This window comes from Protopterus annectens, chromosome 4.part0 (assembly GCF_019279795.1).
Source record: "Protopterus annectens isolate FY-2018-M chromosome 4.part0, PAN1.0, whole genome shotgun sequence".
NCBI classification, from domain to species: domain Eukaryota; kingdom Metazoa; phylum Chordata; order Ceratodontiformes; family Protopteridae; genus Protopterus; species Protopterus annectens.
Window position 1 is genome coordinate 791,567,069 of NC_056733.1, and position 26,550 is coordinate 791,593,618.

The 26,550-nt window shown below is 40.3% G+C and overlaps 1 protein-coding gene across 12 annotated transcripts in view; it reads right to left on the bottom strand.

The window, feature by feature from the left end:
• LOC122799590 (RIMS-binding protein 2-like) overlaps positions 1-26,550 on the bottom strand; it is a 2,967,700-nt gene that overhangs the window by 131,818 nt on the left and 2,809,332 nt on the right. For all 12 annotated transcript variants that reach the window (XM_044068753.1, XM_044068745.1, XM_044068749.1 and 9 more), the window contains one exon: positions 19,967-20,135. In XM_044068753.1, coding sequence (XP_043924688.1) covers positions 19,967-20,135 — 169 coding nt within the window. The remainder of the gene's footprint in view (positions 1-19,966; positions 20,136-26,550) is intronic.

A 26,550-nucleotide genomic window follows, 5' to 3' on the forward strand; every position in this document is an offset into this window, starting at 1 on the left:
GTACGTGTGCAGGTACAGGGTATGGGTAGGTAGCATGCGTGTAGGTATTGGGTATGGGTAGGCATTATGTGTGTAGGTATGGGTATGTAGTATATGTGCATGTATGGGGTATGGGTAGGTAGTATGTGTGTGGTTATAGGGTATGGGTAGGTAGTGTGTGTGTGCAGGTACTGGGTATGGGTAAGTGGTAAAGTAGTATACGTTCAGGTATGGGGTATGAGTAGGTAGTATACATATAGGTATGTGTAGGTAGTATGTGGTTATGGGGTACAGGTAGTTAATATGTGTGTGGTTATGGGGTATGGGTAGGTAGTATGTGTTTAGGTATAGCATATGGGTAGGTAGTATGCATTAAGCTATGGGTAGGTAGTATGCATGTAGGTATGGGGTATGGGTAGGTAGTATGCTTGTAGGTATGGGGTATGGGTAGGTAGTATGTGTGTAGGTATTGGGTATGGGTAGGTAGTATGTGTGTAGGTACTGGGTACGGGTAGGTAGTATCTGTATGGGTATGGGTAAGTAGTATGTGTGTAGGTATAGGGTATGGGTATGTAGTATGTGTGTAGGTATTGGGTATGTATGTAGGTATTGGGTATGGGTAGGTAGTATGTGTGTAGGTATGGGGTACAGATAGGTAGCATATGTGTCAGTATGGGGTATGGGTAGGTATTATGTGTGTAGGTATAGGGTATGGGTAGGTAGTATGTGTGTAGATATTGGGTATGGGTAAGTAGTATGTGTTTAGGTATGGAGTATGGGTAGGTAGTATACATGTAGGTATGGGGTATGGGTAGATAGCATGTGTGTAGGTATTTGGTATGGGTAGGTAGTATGTTTGTGGTTATGGGGTATGGGTAGGTGGTATGTGTGTGGTTATGGGGTACAGGTAGGTAGTATGTGTGTTGTTATGGGGTACGGGTAGGTAGTATGTGTATGGTTATGGGGTATGGGTAGGTAGTATGTGTGTGGGTATGGGTAGGTAATATGCATGTAGGTATGCGTAGGCAGTATGTGTGTAGGTATGGGGTATGGGTAGGTAATATGTGTGTAGGTATGGGGTATGGGTAGGTAGTATTTGTGTAGGTATGTGGTATAGGTAGGTAGTATGCGTGTGGGTATGGGGTACAGGTAGGTAGTATGTGTGTAGTTATGGGGTATGGGTAGGTAATATGTGTGTGGGTATGGGTAGGTAGTATGTGTGTGGGTATGGGGTATGGGTAGGTAGTATGTCTGTGTTGGTATGGGGTATGCATAGGTAGTATGTGTGTAGGTACAGGGTATGGGTAGGTAGTCTATGTGTATTTATGTGGTATGGTTAGGTAATATGTGTGTGGGTATGGGGTATGGGTAGGTATGTGTATGGGGTATGCGTAGGTGGTATGCATGTAGGTATGAGTATGGATTATATGTGTAGTTATGGGGTATGGGTAGGTAGTATGAGTGTAGGCATGGGTAGGTAGTATGCATGTACGTATGGGTAGGTAGTATGTGTGTAGATATTGGGTATGGGTAGGTAGTATGTGTGGAGGGATGGGGTATGGATCATAGGAAGTTACTAGACTATTGGCCCTGAGACCCTTACAAGCCTAGTCAAGAGTTTAGCTCATGTTTAGACAAGTCAGCACCCAAAGCCCCTGTCCAGCAGGGACACAAGTGGAATCCCAGGGATGTATTTTCTGTTTCCCCTTCAGTTATCCAGGCTGTGCTTCAAAAGGGATAATGAGATACTTTGCTTGATGTGGAGAGGATGTCTATTCCACAGATGCGGGAGTCTCTGGGACACAAATCTGTACCACCAGCAAGTCATATTGATGTCACAGACCAGGTTGAATTTGAGCGTGCAGGTTAATTGAGTGGAGCTTGACTTGTGGATATGCAGCAGTCCCATCAAGGTGGGGTCTGAGATTGCTTTGTATGCCAGACAGAAGTCACTTTTGAGGAGTCTGTATGAAATTGAGTAGAGGGACAGGGTTTTTAGCCTATCTGTGTAAGGTAGATGTTTGAGGCCCTAGATTCCCTGGTGAGGAACTTCTGTAGTCTCTCCAGCTGCTGCATGTGCTTTGCGAGGTACATGCCAAAGGGGGTGTTATACTCAATAATTGTCCTTATTAGGGAAGAATACAGAGATGTTATGACCTCCTTGTCCCTGGACGGAATACTCTTACTTATGAGCTGGGCCATGTAGAAAGCTTTCCATACAATGGAAGCAACATGGTGGTCAAAAGTCAGGTTGCTATCAACCTGGGTGCCCAAATCCCTCATGACTGATTGTGTGCTTAGGATGTTATTAATGTGATAATATGTGGGGACATCACTCTCCCCAAAAGGGATGACACATTTTTTGGCATTCAGCTTGAGGCCATGTTTCTGGTACCAGTCATTTGTTTGGGTGAGATCCTCTTGGAGGATGTCCACATCACTTGTGGAATTGATGACTGCTCCCAACTTGCAGTCATCTCCAACATGGTCAGCCATAGCCCACTGGTTTTGGCTTGCACCTCAGAGAAGTATATCCCGAATAACAGAGGGCCCAAGACTGTTCCCTGGGTACGCCACTCATTACGGGTCTACTGCTTGAGGTGGCTTCCCCTATTTTGATTAGGTGGGTTCTATCAGTGAGCCAGTTTGCTACCCATCTGGTAACATATGGATTGATGCCTAATTGAGAGAGTTTATCTTTTATGCCTGAGTGGGGAATAGTGTCAAAGGCTTTGGCCAGGTCAAGGTAAGTGATGTGCACCATCTTTCCCTCACCCATGGCTTTGGTGACTGTCTCAAAGAAGTCAACCAGATTTAACAGTCATGACCTCCCCTTGACAAAGCCAAACTGTGTGGGGTTGAGTGTTTGGAGGTTGCCAATGTGCCTGTTAATGAGGTCCATGATAATCCAATCCATGGCCTTGCAAATCTGACTAGTTAGGCTGAAAAGTCTATAATTTCTCGAATCAGTGGATGCTCCACCTTTGTCTAAAGGAATGACAGAGACTGTCCTCCACTGGGCTGGACAAAGCTGGCACTCAGGCTTTGGTTGAATATGGCTCTTAATGGTGCTGCAGGTTCATGCCTGAGTTTATGTGCTTTGCGAGGTACATGCCAAAGGGGGTGTTATTACCTATGATGTTATTGAGTCCCATGGAGGCTGTATTTTTTGCCTTTCAGAAGGCAGTGATGACCTGTTCCCTAGAGATAAGGGGAGGGGGGCAGGCACTGGGGATGTCCCGGTTTACTGATGGGGGGGCAGAGGGGTGAATTTTTGCTGAATCTGTCAGCAAGTATGTTGGTTATATCTACAGCATTTGTGTATGTGGTGTCCTTAACCACCAGTTCTGAACAGATCTGGATGCATCCTATGAGACTGTGGACATATGTGAAGAAGGCTTTATGATTGTCTCTAGTAGATGTGGCCAATTTGGACTCAAAGTTGGCTTTAGAGTATTTCACTAGTGCTCTTATTTGCTTGTTCGGGCTAAGGAGAGATTGCTTCCAATTGGGCACCTACTCTTTCTTGGTCCTGGACAGCAATTTGTTCCTTTTATTATATAGTTTATTTATTGCAGATGTCCACCAGACAGGTTTACTCTTCCTTGCGGAAGATGACTTTGTCCTGTCAGGTATTCCTGATTCCATGCATCTATATGTGCTCGTATCATACTTTGATGTAGATATGGACATTGCTGACAGCTCCTACAGAGGGAGAAGGGGCTGTGAAGCTGTTTATACCATCCCTCAGGAGGCTGTAATCAGCTTTGGAGAAGTTTATTTGTTTGACTCTAGCTAGAGGGGGTTGAGGAGATGCTGGCTTCGAAAGTGACAACTTTATGGTCAGATCTTACCAGAAAGGATGATACTGTATGGGTGCTGCAGTGGTTACTCATGTTGGTTAATACCAAGTCCAAGATATTATCACCTCTTGTGGGGGTATTGACTAGCTGTTCCAAGGTATTTGCACTGATAAAATCGATGAATCTCTGGGGATTTGTGTTCTGGCACAAGTAGTTTTTCCAGTCAATGGTTGAGTAGTTAAGGTCGTCCAGGATCAGAGTAAAGGGTTGAATGTTGATAGATTCAAAGTGGTCCAGATAGGTAGAGTGGGCATCTTGAGACACATTTGGGGGCCTGTAGCTAGCTATGATTTGAATAGGGGTGTTTGTCAATGGTTAACTGCACCTAGAGTGTCTCCTGTGCGTCATACTCTTTGACTAGCATGGAGGTCTGTGTGTCTTTAATATATACTGAAACTCCACCTCCTTTGGCTTTGCTGCCCACAGTTTGGGGTCTGACTATATGATAGGATGAGTAATCAAGTAAGGCTGGAGTGCTCTCTGCAGCTTTGATCCTGATTTTATGTGACTGCACAAATGTCAGCATTGTCCAGGGTTAAGAATGCTTGCATTGGGTGCAGTTTCATGTTTAGACTCCTAGCATTTAACAGCCATGACCTTTAATTTGTGTTTTGTTGAAATTTTTATGTTGGTTGTATCGACGTCATGACTTTTCCTAAAATAAGCACTATGAGGGGAGGCAAGGTTCTTTGCCAGAAGCCTGAAGCCCAAGTGAGACAGATGCAGGCCACCTCTAGCAAAGCATTGTGGTCTGTCGATCATATATTCCCAGGCTGTCAGGTACTGGATCCCCTTGGAATGACACCAGAAACTAAGCCAATTGTTAAAGTCAATCATTTTCTGTTTGTACTGAGGCATCACTCTGGGTGACGGTAGAATGCTGCTTAAGGCTAGGGACATACATGTCTGGGACACAAATTCAGTGAGTTCAATCATGTCTCTCTTCATATAGTCCAAGGAGGTACATCTTAAGTTGTTCATCCCAGCATGGACTATGATAGAGTCATAACAGTACCTGTCTTTGAGAGACTTGAGTGTGTGTGTGATATGGTGGATTCTGGCACCTGACAGATAACTAACCGTGACTTTCTCCTTATCCAGCCAGGCGAGAGGCACATCTATGTGCCCCACAATGGAGTCTCCTATGACTAATATGTTGGGTTTATAGTTAGGCCTTAGTGGTTGCGAGACACAGGTGTGTGGACTAGGTGTGGTGTGGAGGGTATGGAGTTTGAATGTGTTTTTGCATCTGAGGTCTCCTTTGTTTGGGTTTGTTTTTGTTGAGACCCTCTGCATATGTGGTGTGTGCTGTGTAGTTATGGGTGGTATTTGAGGTGTAGTGATTATGTTGATAGCCTTCTCAGTGCCAGATATACTGGCTTGTGAGGGAGAGAATAGCCTCTAGGTTCTTAATGTAATTGCATCTCTCACAAATTGTGTTCCTAGGTAGTAGTAGTAGATGGTTGTCTATGTACATGAGACAGTTGCTGCACTGTCTCAGGATGCCCATATCAACCAGGCTGGCAGGAAAAAACATAGGAAATTGTCTATCCATATTTGTCAGAATCTGAAGGAGAGAGGCCAGGGAGAGCCAAGTGGTAGACCTAAAGCCCATGTGCTTAAACCAAAACTAAGAGGCTTAGAATAACATTTACAATTTAAAAAGACTAAAAACAAGCAGTAATAAATTCAGCAGAAAAGAGGCAATTGAACACTTTAGAGAAGACGTAGCAGAAAAAGCAAAATGAAGAATAGAGGAGTAGGAAACACAAATACTGTAAAAGCAGCTGCATAAAGTGTTTTTTAGTAAAGTAGAAAGGGAGAAATGAAGAACAGAAGCTAATTCAAGGTTAAGAAACTAAGGGAGTTGGCCTTCCCAAATGTTCTGTCTGTATTAGGTAGAATGATCTAATGAGATGAGTGTGGAAGTAGTGCCCCAAATCAAATTTGCAGTAGGGACAGGCAACTGCAAAGCCACCAAGTTTAAGAACAAGACAACAATAGGAACAGAGAGTGGGAAACTATGCTAAAGCTACTAGCTACACTGTTTTAGGCAGAAAACACTACAGAAATGTTTATCACAGCAGAAAAACAGCAGTGAGACACTAAATGAAAGTTTTAAACAGAAAAAGGAGCAAGGAGACTCTAGATAATGCTTTTAACTGCAAACAATTCAGTTATATGATACAGTCCTTGGGAGAAAAATCAGAACAACAAACAGATGCTTAACAAATGGAGAAAATTTCCAATTAATACCTTTCACACAGTGAAACTAGCTAAAAAGCTTTACAAACAGTGAGGCAGTAACAAAAGTGATTTAATAGGCTCAGTAAGGAAGACAATTGCAGTACAACAGTGCAGATTACTTTATAGCAATAAATACAATAAAAAGTAGGCAGCAGAGAATAAAAAGTGCAATAAATGGTAAGGAATAAGCAATAACTAGCAAAAATAAGCAAGAAAACAGGATACTTATTGTTATATGTTACAGATCGTAGTTGTAAGTCCCCCTCCTCTATTCAGCTCAGTGAATGGATAGGTAGTATTTGTGTAGGTATGGGGTATGGGTATGTAGTATGGGGTATGGGTATGTAGTATGTTTGTGGGTATGGGGTATGGGTAGGTAGTATGTGTATAGGTATGGGTAGGTGGTATGTGTGTAGTTATTAATGTAGTCTGATATATGGAGGCAGTGGCAGTGAAGGAACTGTTCTGGGTTTTTGTGTGAGGGTCGAAGGAAAATAATTGATAACAGGAGAATGTAAATGTATGTTATAGTTATGTGTGTTTCTATTGTGAAGTAACTGCAGTGGAGGCTTTAAGATCTAGAAAATGTGGAGTATGAGGGATGAACACAGTATTCCTTTAAGGGATGTTTACTGGGGGGATACAAATGGGTGTGGCTCTTCCAGTATAAGTGTGTGTGTGTCTGGGGCATTGGGATGGCAGGGTTGCAAAGGACAGAGTGGATAAACAAAGTATGGAGGGAATTTTGCTGAGAAGAGCAAAGACTGAGAAACTAGGGAGGAGTTAAATGCTGGGAAGAATACAGGACAGTATAATTTTCTACAGTGGTTAAAAAAGGGGGGATGATCAAAAAGATTACACAGATTATGAAACTAATGAAAATGTTATAGAGTTATGAATGCAGGTAATATAGAATATGTGTGTGCGATATAAATGATTATGGAAGATATAAATGTGGAAAGAGATAAAATGAATATTAATTTCAGAAGGAGTGGTTTGTTATGATGATATAATTATGGGTGGTTTCTAAGAAGAAAGGTGGGGTTGAGAAAGTTAGTAGTCACTGGCAGATTGATGAAATAGGTGGAGATAACCAAGTTTAAATGTAGTGTGAGAGGGGGTAGTAGGTATTGGAGTGAGGATAGAGGAACAAAGTGAGTCTGAATGTAGCGAGGGTGAACAGAGTACAACCCTCCATGAATGCAGCCTTATACCAGTAACAACAACAACCAAACCAATCTGAGGTACTAAAGGTAAGCTTTCCTGGTGAAGCTAAACAGTTAAATAAAAGTAAGCAAATGTTTTGGTAAATGCAGAGTGTAAGAGAAGAACTGAAGATGATGCATTACAATACAGCTAGGGACAATTCAGGATTATTACAAACTCTCTTCCATCATCACCATTTTGCTTTAAGTATGAATTAGCTGCTGACTGAATCATGTGACTGCTTTTGTACTATTTATATTAGTTTTGGAGAATTTAATATTTATCTGATGAAGTTTTATGAAATGTAAGACGAAAACACTAATTTTATTGTTTTATTAAAGTTGCATAGGCTGTCTATTACACTGTTGGTATTCTCTTTTCCTTTTTGGTTTTGTAAGTCATGGTTTTGGAGTTTTTGCTGTAAGCTTAGAAGTAACCAACATTTCTGTAATGAGCATCTCTCTAATGGTAACTGCTTTCCGACCCTGGAGACATTGCTAATATTTCGGTGGACAAATTCTCTTCCAGCTTTACATAACCCTCATGCCCTTTCTGTAAAAAATCACTTTAGAACAAGCCATTTTGGCACTTTCCAAATTTGATGATACCAGCTAAATGGGTCCTGATGATGTCCCTAGATGTCTGCAGAGAAGGCATAAGTCCCATCTAAAAAAATAACATCAGCTCTTCAGCTTGAGTCTCTCCACTGACTAAACCCCAAACTGTGGATAATAGGTGTTAAGGTGCCCTTGCACAATTGTTGTCCTTGTACGTATCCTGAGAATTAGAGGTCTGTTAGTCACAGTTGTGTTACTTGCAAAGCTATGGAATAACACTATCACTGAATTAACAAACACAAATATAATTGACCTTATATCCCTAGAGGCATACCAGTTTGGTTGTACAAAAGGCAGGCCATATCTGCTCAACCTGGTTGAGTTCTTTAAAGAGTTACTGAGGCCTTTGATACTGTTCCCAGCCTGGGGGTTTTGACAGACTCTCCCAACTCAAAATTAATGTATACATAGTTAGCTGGATGAATAAATGGCTGTCTGGCAGAACCCACTCTGTTAATGTTTGGACTGGTTGTTCTAGACAGAAAACTGCACTGGGGCCCTTCTTGTTTAGTATATACTTCTCTGGCATGGAAGCTGATGACAAGTGACTGATTAGCCAAGTTTGCTGATGACTGCAAACTGGGGGTGGTTATCAAATCACATTCTGGTATGCAAATTCTCCAGCAAGGGCTAAACCAAACACATTTGGTCTGTTAATCATGAGCTTTTACCCTCAATGCCAGGAAGTGCAGCATAGTTTCTTTTGATGAATCCAGTATCCCTACAGCTTAACATATGCTAACATTCCACTTAAAGCTAAGACAGTCATGAGGGCTTGGGTACCTATATTAATAACAGATTCTGTTTTGGCCATTGTGTCTCTGTTGGTTAGACAATCCTTCTACCTTGCACAAGGTATCCTTTGTAGTATCTCTTCAAGGTTCAGTGAAGTTACAATACCATCTTCTTCCCCCTATATTAAGACCATCATTGAATACATTAACCTCTTTGGCATGTACCTTTCTAAGCACCTACACCAATTTGAGGGACCTCAACATTTTGTCATCAAAATGATTTTTGGATCTCACTAACCTTAGAGCTCTGTCCTAGTGTCCTACAGATTCCTAAGGTGTAATCTGCGCTTAGCCTTCTGTGCTATACATGACCCTGCATTCTTTGAATGTCCTAAGCTAAAAAGAACCAGTTACAAAGTAAACATCTGCACGAGATTCCTAAACTTATACACCTCATCAACACCAGATGGTGTGAGAGGTCACTAACTGAACATATTCCCCATTTCTGGAATAGGCTGTCCTTATAAGTTCATAGCATGTTACTAGGCTAATGACCACTAAGGCGTTATAAGCCTAGCTGTGCACCCCAACCCAATCTGTCCCAGAGTGCACTGGGCATCTACTAGGAAACAGGTATTTAGCAAGGAGGTAAATAAGGGATTTGTGGTGGTGGGGTTAACTGGAGAACATTTTACTTGCTGATAGTCTCTGTCCACCAGAGACATGGGGAGCCAGACCAGGGGTGAATCTGCACTTTCCCATCCAATGGTCAAGGTTTTGTTTGAACAAGGTCAGGGATAAACTCTACTTCACATGGATGGGGTGCATATTCTATAACACAGTGATACTGAGTCAAATACCTGTCCCTCTAGCATGTTCTTTTTATGTCACATGTGAATTTCAAATCCTTGGATCTACTGTTTCTAGTGCTGTTTTTATTTTGCAGATGTACAAAAGATCCATCAGAGCTGTATCTGAGGTTGCCTTATCAGGCAGGCATAGATCGCCTCTCAGCAGCCAGTAAGGTAATGAATACAGAGATAGGGCCTTTAGGTGATCCGTGTAGGACAGGGATTCTCCTGGTGAGGAACCTTTGTGGGCATTCCAACTATTGCAAGTGTCTGGTTACCTACATGCCAAAGGGGGTATTGCACTCAATGATGGGTCTGCTAAGGGCTGAGTAGAGTGGTACTACAATTTCCTTGGACTTGGATGCCACAACCTTAACTATAAGTTGGATGACATAGAAAGATGCTCTTACTATCTCTGTTACACAATGATCAAAGGTCAGATTACTGTCTACGTACGTTCCTATATCCCTAACTACCAGGCTGACTCCTAGCAAGTGTTTTATTGATGGAATAATTAACCTGGGTGCACAATTTTCCAAAGGGAATTATAATACAGTTCTTGGCACTGAGTTTTAAATTGTGGCTTTGGCACTAGCCATTTGTGTGTCTTAAACCCTTGTTCAAGACATTGTTGTTGTGGGGGCAATCTATTATAGCTCACAATTTACTGTCATCTGTGAACTTGGTGAGCCAAAGGCCTCTGACATTAGCCTTGACTTCCAATAAGTAGATGCCAAACAGGAGTGGGTCCAGCATGCACCTCTGAGGTACTCTGCTGATAACTGGCCCCTTGGTGGAGGTGGTCTGACCAATCCTGACTTATGGGGTCCTATCTTTGAGCCAGCCAGTACTCCAGTGAATTATTTAGGGATTTATGCCTAGTTTGGAGAGTTTATCAAAAATGCCTGACTGGAGTATTGTATCAAATGCCTTTGGCTAGGTTAAGGTATGCAGTACACACTGTTTTGGCATGTACCTTTCTAAGCACCTATCCATTGCCTTGGCAACCTTTTTAAAGAAATCAACCAGATTAAGTAGGCACAACTTTCCCTTAACAAAGTCAAACTGGGATGTATCCAGTGTCTGCATGTTGTCAATGTCCTTGTTGATTATTTCCATGCTAATTTCTTACAAGGATTTGCATATTAGACTTGTCATACTGATCTTACGAAGTTCACTATCAATTGGATGAAAGCACTCACCCTACTTGATGCAGATCCAAATACTCCCCATCAAACTGCCAATACCTTCAACTCTTTCTTCACTGACACTATACAATCTCTAGCTACTCAACTTATCTCGGAAAACTCCAGCATTCCCATCAACTTACCACACTCTTTCTCAAAATTCCAATTACAACCCATCTCTACCTCTCTCATCTATAAACTTATACAAAAACTTAAGCCATGTACTCCATCGGTTGACCAACTTCCTTCTCAATTTCTCCAAACAGCAGCTAAGGAAATTGCTTATCCTATATCTATCCTTATAAATAGGACAATCCAGGAAGGAACCATCCCAAATATTTGGAAAATCTTCCACATTATCCCCTTACATAAAGGTGGGAACTCCAATGATTATTCCAACTATCGGCCAATTGCTCTCATCACCCCTAGCAAAAATTATGGAAAAATGCATTCACAAACAACTTCTATGCCATCTCTCTCAACACAACTTAATAGCACACTGTCAACATGGCTTTAGACCATCACATAGTACCACTACTGCCCTTCTATCCTGCACAGATACCATCAATAGAAATCGTAACAAAAACCTCCTCTCATCTGCACTTTTCATTGACCTCTCTAAAGCTTTCGACATGGTTAACCATACCCTCTTAATCAATATGCTGGAATCTCTTTCCTATGATTCTCTAGCCTTAAAGTGGTTCAGATCATACCTCAGCAATAGACAACAAGCAGTTCTCTGGGAAAATCAAGTCTCATCCTTTCTACCTGTTACCATTGGGGTCCCTCAGGGATCTATTCTTGGTCCACTTCTCTTCTCCTTATTTATTAATGATCTCCATGTAGCAATTCCACAAGCCACTTGTATTCAATATGCGGATGACTCCACACTAATATGCTCACCTACCTCTCAATCTGAACTATATTCTCTTACTCAAGATGTCTTCAACACTGTAGAAACATGGTTTACCAAACGCTGTCTCATTCTCAATGCTAAAAAAACAAAACTCCTTCTCTTTACACCCACCACTAGGTCTTCCCCATTAGACTTTTCAATCTCATCAAATAATGGAACTGTTATTCTCCCTGATACTACCACTAAACTTCTAGGTATAACCATTGATAATAATCTCTCATTTGATTACCATATAAACAACACCATTAAAACAGTAAACAGAAAAATAGGCTCCTTATACAGAATAAAACCCTTTTAACCTCAGCAGCCAGAGCCAAAATTGCCCACTCCCATCTAATCTCAACCCTCCTGTATGCTTCACCTATATTTACCAACCTTAAGAAAACCAACCTTAACAAATTAGCAACCTCCTATAATAATATCGCCAGATTTGCTACTGGCAATCCCTTCAGAACCCATCACTGTACTAATCTTAGACAACTAAATTGGCTCGAATTCCAAAACCATCTGATTATCCCCAACTCACAATTGCCCACAAGTTATTTTACCAGCTCAATAATACCCTATACTCTCAAAACTTATAGTCCCATATAATAATCTGAACTCCCTACGTTCTTCTAGCAAACCTCTTGCCAGTTTAACAAAGTCTAATAATACAGCTGGTGACTCTCTATTTACCAACACAGCAGGAAAACACTGGAACCTACTACCCACTGAACTAACTCTAACTACATCCTTACCACTCTTTAAACAAAACCTTAGAAAATACCTTCAAATGCACTGGCTATGCCCTTGTAGTAACCCTGACTAACCATCTTCTTCACCCCTCTTTCTTCCTCTTCTTGCCATACTTCCAAACCTTTACATGCTTTTGACTTGTAAATTAGACTGACCCTATTTAAACTCTAATAATCTTAGCTTTTAAATACTACTACCTCATATGATCTACTGTATATAACTCTTACTATTCTGTTTTGAGCTGTCTTAAGCTATATTCTGCTCACTGTACTGTTTCACAAGTGTTTTTATCTATGGTACATAACTCTTACTGTATTATATTCTGATCTAGCTCTCTTAAACTTTACTCTGTTTATTGGAACTTTTCTCAAGTGTTTTTATCTCAAGAATGTAAATCTACCTGTTTTTATTTTTATTTTGTTTTGTATTCCTTTTTTACCATGTAACAATATTTTATACTTTGCATATCTGTGTGGAGCTTTTCTCCCCGGGCCTCTACTGAAAATGGAAATATATCCAGCTAGACTAGCCCGGTCAACAAATGTAAAATAAAATAAAATAAAATAAATAAAACTTATTTTACTTTTGGATTACTCTAATAAAATTGTTTAACTTATATTTAGTTGGTGGCATCCAGTTCCCTTAACAATGTAGTACTTTTTGGTTTCCAGCAATGTTTCCTCTTTTTTGTGCACTTCTTAGACTGATGGGTCTATAATTTCTGGGGATTGGTTGATGGTCCACCCTTGTGAAGAGGGATGACTGTTGTGGTCCTCCATTCATGTGGTAAGTGACCTGTTTTGAGGCTATAGTTGAAAAGGTCTTCAAGTGGTCCTGACAGGTTGTGTTTTAGACTATTGAGAAGGCAATCAGGGATATTGTTGAGGTCCAGTGAGGCAGTGTTTTTGGCTTTAGTGAGCACCCCTAGAACCTCATCCCTGCTAATGGTTGGGGGAGTATATGAGAAAGGATTTCACAATGAGTAGCTGGTGGGTGGGTAGTGAGGGGTGAAATTAGAGCTGAATTTGTCAGCCAGTAAATTCGCTGTCTCCTGATCAGTGAAGGTGGTGCCGTTAACCACCAGTTCAGCACACTGCTTACATTAAACAGCATAAACATATTCAATATGTCCTTACACATTAAAGAGAGTACTTTAGCAACCTTTAAAACCACTCTTGATGACTGGATGGTTGATTGCAAATTTTCACTTGGGGTATGTGAAAGAAATCTACTTAGAGGGACACAGTTATGAGTACTGGGTGATGTGGCTGAGTTTCTCATTGGTCCACTTGATCGTAAGTTTAGTAATAATCTATCCCTTATCATTGCAAATTCTTCACTGACAGATTTCCTCTAAAAATAATCTAGCTTTTTGATTAGTATGGAACACACACATAACTGCCAGTGTATTTCAGTGGCATGAGAAAACATAACCATCTTCTTACGTCTAGCATGACTCTTATAAACAGAACTCAAAATGGATTCTGAGAAGGGTAAATAAAAACAGGAAAACAAGATAGCATTAATACAGCAGGGCCCATAATGGCCATTTTGTGGAAAACATCTTACATTTTTATAAGAAGCACTTACAGTGATTTTGATGTATTAAAACAAAGGTACAAAAACATTTTTGGTCATTTAAGGTTGAGTGGTCCTTTAACTTAAATTTCAAAATACTTAGTTAAGCTGCTTTCCCTTATTTGTCAATGTGCTTTGGTTACTCACCCCAACCTATTAATGCTATACAACCACCTAAATCACATACTTAATGTATGCCAGAACTTATTGGCGGGATAGATTTGTGTCCCAAAAACTCCCTCATCTGCGGAATAGACTCCCTCTCCATGTCAAGCAGAGTACCTCTCTAGCCCTCTTTAAGAGGAACCTGGACAACTGGATGGGAAACAGAAAATATACCCCTGGGATCTCACCTGTGCCCCTGTTGGATAGGGGAAACAGGTGCTGACTTTGAGGGAACATGGGTGAAATTCTTGGCTAGGCTTATAAGGGCCTCCAGCCCAATAGCCTAGTATCATCCTATGAACCTAATTAGCTCTGCCATTAAAATGGTCTCCTTGTTTCTTTTGACATTCTTCCAGGGGGACCTAATAGATTATTTTCATTCTGCCTTGTATGCCAATGGAGTAACAGGTAGTGCACTCACCTTTGGTGCATAAGGCTGTGGGTTCCATTCCCAAACCAGGGACATAGATTACTGACACTGTAGTGCAGTATAAGGGGGGGGGTGCCGCACGGCTGTGTGTGTCATTGTTTAGATGAGACATTAAACTGAAACCCCATCTGCCCGAGTTGGTGGTAGCTCAGGTGGATGTAAAAGATTGCATGGCACCTATCGAAAAGAGTAGGGGAAAGTTCCCTGATTCTCTGGCCACATTTCTCCTAGTAATATAAATACCACTTTGTGTCTTCTCCAAAAAGAGGCTACTAACTTAGTGAGACTAGCCCAGTCAACATAAGATAAATAAATAAAAATGTCTTTCTCTCTCAACCTTTTTCCATAAAGATGAAACTAAGTATTCAGTGATATATTCTAACATAACAAATGTAATATAGTACAAAAAAAAATCAGTTACAAAACACAGCAGTGTATGCCTTCCTCTTCAGACTGGAACAGACACACACAAGCTTCAGTGGCTTATTGGTAGCAAGTGTGGCAGTCAGGCATGTAAAACAACTTCATATCACTAGACTGCCTAAATAATAAATAAATACATTTACTAAGCTACCATACAGTTCACAAAGAGTATCACAAATTCATTTTGCTAATTTCTTATCTTACTGCTCAAGAAATACTTGTTTTTTCAGAAATGGTAATGGAAAGATTTAATGTAGGGACGGAGCCCATTTCTGCTGACAGAGCCAACTATAGGGAAGATTTTAGTTGAGGGTATCTACTAAAGTATGACTCTTCTACAGTATGTACAGTGTTGTACCTGCATTATGTTTTACATTTTATAATTAATGAAGCATAACACTATGTTCATGCTTTATCATTGTGTTTTATTGCATGTATGCTGTTTTCTGCCTGAAACGAGATGCAAAGTCCAGTACACTAAATTGGTTACCAGATGTGCATTCATTAATAGAATATATACATAGCCTTTACAAGCTAATTACATATGGTTATCACACTCTTGGAGGAATAAAATCATTTAATATTTCAAAGAACTGAGTGCTTTCGAGCCTCAAGAACTATTCACTAATTGTTTTGTGGCTCCTAAACCATATTCCCATCTGTTTAACCTAACCATATCTTGCAGAATAAACTCCTGAAACATTGCTTGTGTTGGGTTACTAGTATTGAGATTATTATCTTGCAGAGTGACTTCCTTCTTCTGAAAGAAAGACTCATAAAGGTTATCAGCTTTCCTTCATCATTACTTGTTTTGTCTCCCAGCACATCTCCTGACCCACAAAGACCCCGCACTGTCCCGGACTTCGTTTACCCATTCCATGATGATTAGACCAAACTGGTCCTTATTAGCTGATCCCTCATGTTTCCTTTTACCAGTTGATCTATCCTTTTGTAAGGCAGGCTTTAGACTTCTCAGGAAGTCCAGTCATGTAGCTGCTCACCCTTAGGATCACGAATGGGAGTAGACATTGAGTGCAGAAGGGCTGGAGGCTGTGAACCCATCGTTGGTCTTACTCAAGGAGGCATACCATGCAATAATACGGAGTGTGTATATGTATTTGTGTATAAGCATAGCATTTGTCTGTCACACATCTCATTCTACAGATACTAGCTCTCTTTTACTTTGCCTTTGATAACATTAGTTAAACTTTCATCACAGAGAGAGGAAAACATATCTATGTTTCCATAATCCTGTATCCACAGCTGATCTTTCTGGTGAAATGTGCCTGCTATTGAATATGTGTCAGCCATGGTGGTACAGTTGAGCACCTTGCATTTGGGGCAGCTTGCTGGCCAGTCTAACTTCATAACTTGTATTCTTCCTCCTAGTCAATGATTCTGCTAACCATTCACTGTCAGCTTGTAGCGCCTTTCATCTTTTTCTCTGTAGGTAGCTACATGTGCATTCAGTACTTAATGAATGACCTGAAAGGTTCTTGTACATTAGTATGAATATTTTAATACTTCCATTGTGCTACTGAGAATGCTACTTGTGAAGTGCCATGCTAGTTCTGCAGCTTTGCTAACTGTTGCTGTACATAACCCACAATGCGTCATTCCTTACCTTTATAATTTTCAAACACCAGTTATCTTCCATTTCCTTCTACAATAGAAGAAGCACATATTCCATACAGACCTATTTGCAGATGCAATCTCTCACTTAAGCCAGTCCTTTAAGCTAATGATTACATGGTCTTCCATGGCTTTTCTTTCAGCATATTCCTTTTGGAACTCATTACTGCCTTCATCCTCAGCAAACTAATGTCTGCTGCAATCCCCTGGTTCCAAATGTGTGGAAAGCAGTGCATTTGGTGCTGTTTACTGAGATACAATTTCAGACACTTCTGTTGGACATGTGACTGCCAGCATCACATACATGTACTATATGCAATGCAGCTGATAATGAGAATTACCCTGTGGTGTGTCATATATATGTACTATATGCAATGCTACTGATGAGAATTGCCCTGTGGTGTGTCATATATATGTACTATATGCAATGCAGCTGATAATGAGAATTGTCCTGTGGTGTGTCATATATATGTATTATATGCAATGCTACTGATGAGAATTGCCCTGTGGTGTGTCATATATATGTACTACATGCAATGCAGCTGATAATGAGAATTGCCCTGTGGTGTGTCATATATATGTACTATATGCAATGCTGCTGATGAGAATTACCCTGTAGAGTGTCGTATATATGTACTATATGCAATGCTGCTGATGAGAATTGCCCTGTGGTGTGTCATATATATGTACTATCTGCAATGCTGCTGATGAGAATTGCCCTGTGGTGTGTCATATATATGTACTATATTCAATGCTGCTGATAATAAGAATTAACCTGTGGTGTGTTATACATATATACTATATGCAATGCTGCTGATAATAAGAATTGTCCTGTGGTGTGTCATATATATGTACTATATGCAATGCAGCTGATAATGAGAATTGCCCTGTGGTGTGTCATATATATGTACTATATGCAATGCAGCTGATAATGAGAATTACCCTGTGGTGTGTCATATATATGTACTATATGCAATGCAGCTGATAACAAGAATTGCCCTGTGGTGTGTCATATATATATATATATATATATATATATATATATATATATATATATGTACTATATGCAATGCTGCTGATAATGAGAATTACCCTGTGGTGTGTCATATATATGTACTATATGCAATGCTACTGATAATGAGAATTACCCTGTGGTGTGTCATATATATGTACTATATGCAATGCAGCTGATAATGAGAATTGCCCTGTGGTGTGTCATATATATGTACTATATGCAATGCTGCTGATAATAAGAATTGCCCTGTGGTGTGTCATATATATGTACTATATGCAATGCTGCTGATAATAAGAATTGCCCTGTGGTGTGTCATATATATGTACTACATGCAATGCTGCTGATGAGAACTGCCCTGTGGTGTGTCACATATATGTACTATATGCAATGCAGCTGATAATGAGAATTACCCTGTGGTGTGTCATATATATGTACTATATGCAATGCTGCTGATAATAAGAATTGCCCTGTGGTGTGTCATATATATGTACTACATGCAATGCTGCTGATGAGAATTACCCTGTGGTGTGTCATATATATGTACTATATGCAATGCTACCGATGATGAGAATTACCCTGTGGTGTGTCATATATATGTAATATATGCAATGCTACTGATAATAAGAATTACCCTGTGGTGTGTCATATATATGTACTATATGCAATGCTACTGATGAGAATTGCCCTGTGGTGTGTCATATATATGTACTATATGCAATGCTGCTGATGAGAATTGTCCTGTGGTGTGTCATATATATGTACTATATGCAATACTACTGATAATGAGAATTACCCTGTGGTGTGTCATATATATGTACTATATGCAATGCTGCTGATGAGAATTGCCCTGTGGTGTGTCATATATATGTACTATATGCAATGCAGCTGATAATGAGAATTACCCTGTGGTGTGTCATATATATGTACTATATGCAATGCTGCTGATAATGAGAATTACCCTATGGTGTGTCATATATATGTACTATATGCAATGCTACTGATGAGAATTGTCCTGTGGTGTGTCATATATATGTACTATATGCAATGCTACTGATGAGAATTGCCCTGTGGTGTGTCATATATATGTACTATATGCAATGCAGCTGATAATGAGAATTACCCCGTGGTGTGTCATATATATGTACTATATGCAATGCTGCTGATAATAAGAATTGCCCTGTGGTGTGTCATATATATGTACTACATGCAATGCTGCTGATAAGAACTGCCCTGTGGTGTGTCATATATATGTACTATATGCAATGCAGCTGATAATGAGAATTTCCCTGTGGTGTGTCATATATATGTATTATATGCAATGCTGCTGATAATAAGAATTGCCCTGTGGTGTGTCATATATATGTACTACATGCAATGCTGCTGATGAGAATTACCCTGTGGTGTGTCATATATATGTACTATATGCAATGCTACTGATGATAAGAATTACCCTGTGGTGTGTCATATATATGTACTATATGCAATGCTACTGATAATAAGAATTACCCTGTGGTGTGTCATATATATGTACTATATGCAATGCTACTGATGAGAATTGCCCTGTGGTGTGTCATATATATGTACTATATGCAATGCTGCTGATGAGAATTGTCCTGTGGTGTGTCATATTTATGTACTATATGCAATACTACTGATAATGAGAATTACCCTGTGGTGTGTCATATATATGTACTATATGCAATGCTGCTGATGAGAATTGCCCTGTGGTGTGTCATATATATGTACTATATGCAATGCAGCTGATAATGAGAATGACCCTGTGGTGTGTCATATATATGTACTATATGCAATGCAGCTGATAATGAGAATTACCCTGTGGTGTGTCATATATATATGTACTATATGCAATGCTACTGATGAGAATTGCCCTGTGGTGTGTCATATATATGTACTATATGCAATGCAGATGATAATGAGAATTACCCTGTGGTGTGTCATATATATGTACTATATGCAATGCTGCTGATAATGAGAATGACCCTGTGGTGTGTCCTGTGCTGTGTCGCATCGCAGAACTAACCCTCATTTAGTATAAGCAGTAGCAGTCATACTGGTCTAGGCAAGCTGAAAGGGAGCATGGGTCATATTCTATGTCTACAACGACCAACACCCTTACATTACGCAATAATTATTCTTATGTTGACATACATTCCACAATAAAGAAAACTTTAACGGAAGGTTGTTCTGCTTTTTTTTTCTGTTTGACTGTTGGTCAAGTGACACAGAATTGATCCCATTTAGCTCTAATACGTTGCTCATTTAATTCTTGCATGTTGGGTACATTTGCCTTTACGCAGGTAAGCACAGCAGTGGCAGTCAAGCTAACAAGCCAGAATAGTAAGGGAACAGAAATTCTTCCATTACCTATTTTCTCGACGGGTGTGTTTAGGGGAAGGAAGCCTTGTGTTAGGAGCTGTGACATCATTTCTTCATCATCTGTTTGAATTTCAGACACCATATTACATGGAATGAGGCCAACTCTCCCGATTGTCTCCCCACGGTAGAAGCCATCAGTATCTTTATCACCGTACACCTATTGAAAAAAATGAAAAGAACAAAAAAAAAGCATTTGTGCAGTCCTCAACATACAATACCGTTTGTTGGTAGTTACACTGCTTATATAGAAATGCAATTCATTTTCTTTGCAGTTGTCAAGGTTTACACTTTGTTACCCATCTGACCTGATAAGTACTTTACAGATATACAGAACTGTGCTCCATGGCTGGCCCCAAAGCAGAGCTGATGAAGGCTGTGATTTACATACTTCACACCAATCTGATGGCCTGAGCCAGGAGTGTGGAGAGCTGGACTAGGTGGCAAGAACAGTTACTGTTGGAGTGTTGCTGTCTCAAAGAATGGGAAAGAAGAGTTCTTCATCTTAGTACCTGCTAGAAAGTAGATGCCAAGGGAGAGTTTACTGCATCCCTACATGTAGGGATGCAGTATAACAGGATATGCCCACAACTTCTGTGACTTTATCTATTCCTGTACAGCCATCTTCTCCATATGTGCTCCTTTACTTTGGGAGCAGGATAAAAAAATGGACAGATTCAGTGCTAACTTTACCCCTCCCTCCCGAAAGGACCAATCACAATACCTGTAGATTGCCAGTCACCCAATATTACTGCTGCACAGGTTAAAACAGCACAGTCCAATGCCAAGAATACAGCTTCTATGGGACCTGACAGTATCCCTGGCTGTGTTCTACATGAACTACAGAGTGAACTGGCACCTCACCTGTGTGCCCTGTTCAATCACAGCCTCACCTCAGGCTTTGTCCCTACCGAATGGCGCACTGCTACAGCCATCCCTCTCCACAAAGGAGGAGAGACTACAGACCCCAGGAACCATTAGCCTGACAAGTCTGATATGCAAAGCTATGGAATGCATCATCATGGACCTAATAAACCAGTATATAGGGAATCTCCAGACTCTTGATCCTACACAGTTTGGTTTTCTGAAGGGAAGATCATGCCTGCTCAACTTGGTCGACTTCTTTGAGTCAATCACCAGAGCTGTGGACGAAGGTAAGGTGGTTTATACAGCCTACCTTGATCTGGCCAAGGCCTTTGATACCATTCCCCACTCAGGAATCATAGAAAAACATACTAAGCTAGGCATCAACCCCTATATCACTAGGTGGGTTGCAAACTGGCTCACAGATAGAACCCACAGTGTGAAAGTAGCTGACTCCAAGACAGACTGCTGACCAGTCATGAGTGGAATCCCACAGGGTTCGGTCCTGGGTCCTCTTCTGTTTGGTATCTACTTCTCTGAAGTCCAGGCCAATACGAAGGGACTCTGGCTGACAAAGTTCACAGATGATTGCAAGTTGGGAGCTATTATTAATTCCCAAAGTGATGTTGACATCCTACAGAAAGGCCTCAATGAGACCAATGACTGGTGTCAGAACCATGGCCTTAAGCTCAATGCCAAAAAATGTGTCTTCATTCCCTTTGGGAAAAACCCAGTTCCCCTGAATTACCACATTGATGGTAGTCCACTGAACACAGAAGGCGTTATAAGAGATCTGGGAACACAGGTTGACAGTAACCTCTCTTTTGCCCACCACATTGCCACTGTGGTCAGAAAGTCCTTCTATGTGGCACATCTCATTACTAAGGGTTTTGCATCCAGGAAGAAAATGGTCATTGTCTCCCTCTACACTTCCCTCATTAGGCCAATCATTGAGTACAATGCCCCATTTGACATGTACCTCACTAGACACCTGCAACAACTGGAGAGGCCACAAAAGTACCTCACAAAGAGGATCCTAGGCCTTAAACACTTGTCCTATATGGACAGACTCAAAAAACTCCAACTATTCTCTGTCTCATATCGCCTACTTAGAGGCGATCTCTGCTTAACTTACAAAGGCATGACTGACCCAGCTCTGTTAGAAATGCTACATCTAAAGAAATCCCTCTGCAACACATACTCAAGAGACCTCAACCTCATTACCACAATCAACAGAACATGCTGGAGGGACAGGTTCATAACCCAGAGACTGCCCATGCTATGGAATAGACTTCCCATACATGTCAAGCAGAGCACCTCATTGGCCCTCTTCAAGAGGAATCTTGATGACTGGATGGGAAATAGAAAATTCCCCCCGGGGATCACTCCAGTGGCTCTACTCGACAGAGGCACTAGGAACTAAGGTTGGGTGGCACAAAGCCAGGCTAATCCTATGGGCTAGGCTTGTAAAGGCTCCAGGGCCATTAGCCTAGTACACACCTATGAACCTGAATGTTCCCCAACAGCTGAATGTGATCACATGTTCCACTCTGAGGTCACTTCCTTCAATACTCTCCAGTGGTGCTAAGAAAAGGAGACTGAAAAAAACAGAGTTGGGGTGGAAGAGCTGACAGGCCTACATGATCACAGAGTGGAAACAACTACATACAGAAACTGTTTTACAGATGACAGTGAAATGTGCTTTGACGTTATCTGCATTCTCTTGCATGAGAATAAAGGGCTTGATATATCTGGTTAAGGGATTCACTGCAAGAAGGTATCACACAAAGTGCTGACTGCATTATCTTCAGTCCAAAGGTACTGAAAACTAAACCACATCTGCAAATAAAATGTGTGTGTGTTGTTTTAACTAAAAATCAGCAAATTAAAACTCAGCTTTTCTAAGCACAGCTTATCTAAACTCATTTTAACTAAATGAGCAAAACTCAAAAAACACATTTTTTTTTTGCGGGGGGGGGGGCGAGCCTCTCTACACCTATCACACCCCCCAACTTATATAACAACTCTGTGTCACACTACAGTGGAAAAAAAGGAGAAAAAAAACACTGGAAATGCACCACCAGCTTAGTGTAATAAAGCAAACTGCAATATTACTTATATATCTTTAAAGAAAACTCGTACCAGTGACTGATAAATCATTTTACACCGTACAAAACCATTTGTTCTATTTTTTCTTTGAATTTTGCTAGCTTAAATTAAATAAATTTAGATGAGCTGAGTTTTAGATAAAATTACACAACACACACACACACACACATACACACACATATATATATATATATATATATATATATATATATATATGGGTCCACTTTTAAATCTTGAAATACCAAAATCACGAGTTTTGAGATATCAAACTCAAAATATCGAGATTTCGGTATCTTGAAATTTAAAAGTGGACCCCCCAGGAAAACCCATATGTGTTTGAAAGGGGGCAAGCCCCCCTGCACCCCCTACTTAAATATACCAACTCTGAGATTGCGCTACCATGAAAAGAACGGTAAGTGCAACAGGAGCATTACTGTTCTCTTCACTATAGCGCAATCTCGGACTTGCTATATTTAAGTAGGGGGGGTGTGGGGGGTGCAGGGGGGGCTTGCTCCTCTGCAAACACATTATTTTAGCTGTGGGTTTTTTTTTTTTACACTTTTAAGTTTTGAGATACCGAAATCTCAATGTGTTGAGTTTGGTATCTCAAAACCCGAGATTTTGGTATTTTGAGATTTAAAAGTGGACCTATATATATATATATATATATATATATATATATATATATATATATATACACACAAATGTTTTTCAGGTAGCAAGCCTCTTGTATACATTTTTTTCCAGGTGGAAAGCCCTCATGTACCCACACTTCCCTTACTTGTATATGCTAACACTCTAAAGTTGCAATTTTGTAGTGCATTAAAACAACCTTGCTTCAAGGAATAGTGAAATAGGGAATACAGCAAGCAAAGGGATGCTTTTCATCAAAAAGTAAGATCTGACCCCAGTTAATGGGGTCATGTAATGTACCTGTACACAAGGATACTGTACAATAATAACACATACCCTGTCATAAAATGACCTTACTCCTGGGTAGTATGTTGATGTGATTACATACACTCTTGTTCTGTCCTAGTATCCAAGCATGGATACTTGTGGGTCAGCACGTGCTATCTGTTGTCATTAGAGGAAAAAGTACAACTGCCTTGTCCAAGACATGCTTGGAAGATGCTCATGACTGACATCTGGATGTTGATATTATCCCAGAATCCTCAGTGTAATGACAGAGTTATAGTGTACGACTGATGTGATCTGTGCACTATTATTTTTGTGCCACCATGCATTTTGTATTGTCCTTGCTGCTTCTAAAAAGAACATTGTATTGGCTAGTGTACTTAACCTAGTTAATAAGAATGATAAATACATAATGTAGCTAGATTAGACATGCAGCAGGACTTCCAAATATTATGCATTATAGTACGTGGAATGAAAAGGAAAAATGTACTTATTTTTGAGGTTCCTTATGGCAAGCCATGGCACTGCTGGTCATCACATCTCCTGTAGCAGCTAGTTGTTACCTATTTAACATTTATACTTAGCCATTGTATCTTCTGCATCTTTATCTAATAAAGGCACATTTTAGAGTAGTAGAATGTACTGCTAAATATCCCCTCAGCATTGTCTCCTCTTACACTTGATCAATATCTTATTTCATAGAGCAGAACCTGTGGTCACTGCATCTGACCTTGATATTGCAGGACCTCTGCCAAAAGGCCCTACACCTACAAGTTTACTGAGAATTTTGTCAGTATTTAATAGCCTGTGGTCACTACATCTGACCTCTGTACCGTAGGTGCTCTGTCACAATTGTAGATCAGAGTGTGTGTTGTACCTTTAAGAGCTATTCCAGTCTATGGGCATGTGCATATAAGTACATGAGCACGTACAAGTAAGAGTGCCATTTTGAGTGAGCAGCCAGAGTGAAGGCATGTATGTATGTGTGTAGTAGTCAGTTAGCTCATTTAAGTCTAATGTTCCAGTCATCCATTCTGATATGTTTGTGTGTAATAAAGTACTTAAACGAACACCCAGCCTCATTGTCTTATTTGAATACACAAGACGAGTGACATGGTGTCAGAATGGGATCCAAAGTGAAACTTCTTCAAGAACAGTTTGTGATATTAAAGATGATGCACTAAGAAAGAGTTTGCTTCAAGACAGTGATTTAACTTTGAATAAGGCCATAGAGATTTGTCAGGTATATGAGCTCACAAAATATCACATGAATATGCCGACAAATGAGAAAAGCATACTTCCAGTGCCTTCCAGTGCTAATGTTGATAGTATACAGCATGAGGTTAATAGATACAGGCCTAAGGGCATGGCCTCACCCCCAAGCCTTTCTAGCAAGTTCCAGGTCAGCTCCAGTAAAATTCAGAGCATGCTCAGTGAAGCAGACGGGTGAGTCAGCAAAACCTTTGTCAAGCCTCATAGTCAACTGTCATAATTTTGGAGGTAGCCATGAGCCTAGACAAGAGAAGTGCTTAGCTTTTGGTCAGCAGTGCTACACATGCAAAAAGTGGAATCATTTCAAAAGGTTCTGTAAATCAAAAGACGCACTTTCTTTTATTTATTTTTATTTATTTATTTACATTTGTTCACCGGGAGTGTCCGACTGGACGTAGGTCCATTTTCAGCGGAGGCCCAGGGAGAAAAGCTCCACAGTTAAAATAAACAGACAGTAGTTACATTGGATTACATAGCGATTAACAATTTAACATAGCAATTACTTACAACATATTTACAGATGAAGAACATAGTACATCAGTAGATAACTAGAATCTTTATCTGTGAAGTACATAACAGACATTAACAAATGTTACAATAAGAAGTTCTTGCTGTATAATAAGTACTAGGCTTATGAGCATCTGAGCTTGCTATAATTAAGGTAGTTAGTGGAGTGGAAAGAAAGGTACTGGTTGGATGGGGTGGGTGATATTAGAGTGGGAGTTGCAAGGGCATAGCCAGCATGTTTTTAGGTGCGCTTTTAGTAAAGTTTTGAAGTGGGTGCATGATGGTACGGAGGTAATTGTGGGTGGAAGGGAGTTCCATAATTTGGCTATGGTGCAGGAGAATAGTGCTTCACCAGCAGAGTTACTGGCTTTAGTGATCTGCAAGTGATTTTTGTTGCTGGATCTTAGTGGTCTGGTGGTGCGATAGGGTTGGAGTAGATTCTGGAGAGATGGGACATTTACAGGATGGTTTACTAGTTTGTGGGTGAGTGAGAGTTGATACCACTAAAGGAGGTGAGGGAGTTCAAGCCAGTCAAGTTCAGCAAGTGAGAGACAGTGGTGATGACGGTAGGATGCCCCTGTGGCGAATTTGGCGATGTTGTTGTAGCAGGTCTCTAGCTTGTTTAGATTGCATTGCCTTAGGTTGGTATATACTGGAGAGGCATAAAGTAGGATGAAGATAAGGTGGGAATTTGCTATTGAAATCTTTGCTGCTTTGGTGAGAAGTTGCTTATTTCTGTATAACGCTCCTAGTTTTTTGTGGACTTTTTTTATGGTCATGGATATGTGAATGTCAAATTTTAGTTTATTGTCTATTTCCACTCCTAGCAATTTGGCGTGTTCAGCTGGGTATATAGTGGTGTTGTCTTTTGCTGTGATGTTAAAGTGAGAGTTGTTTTGAGTATG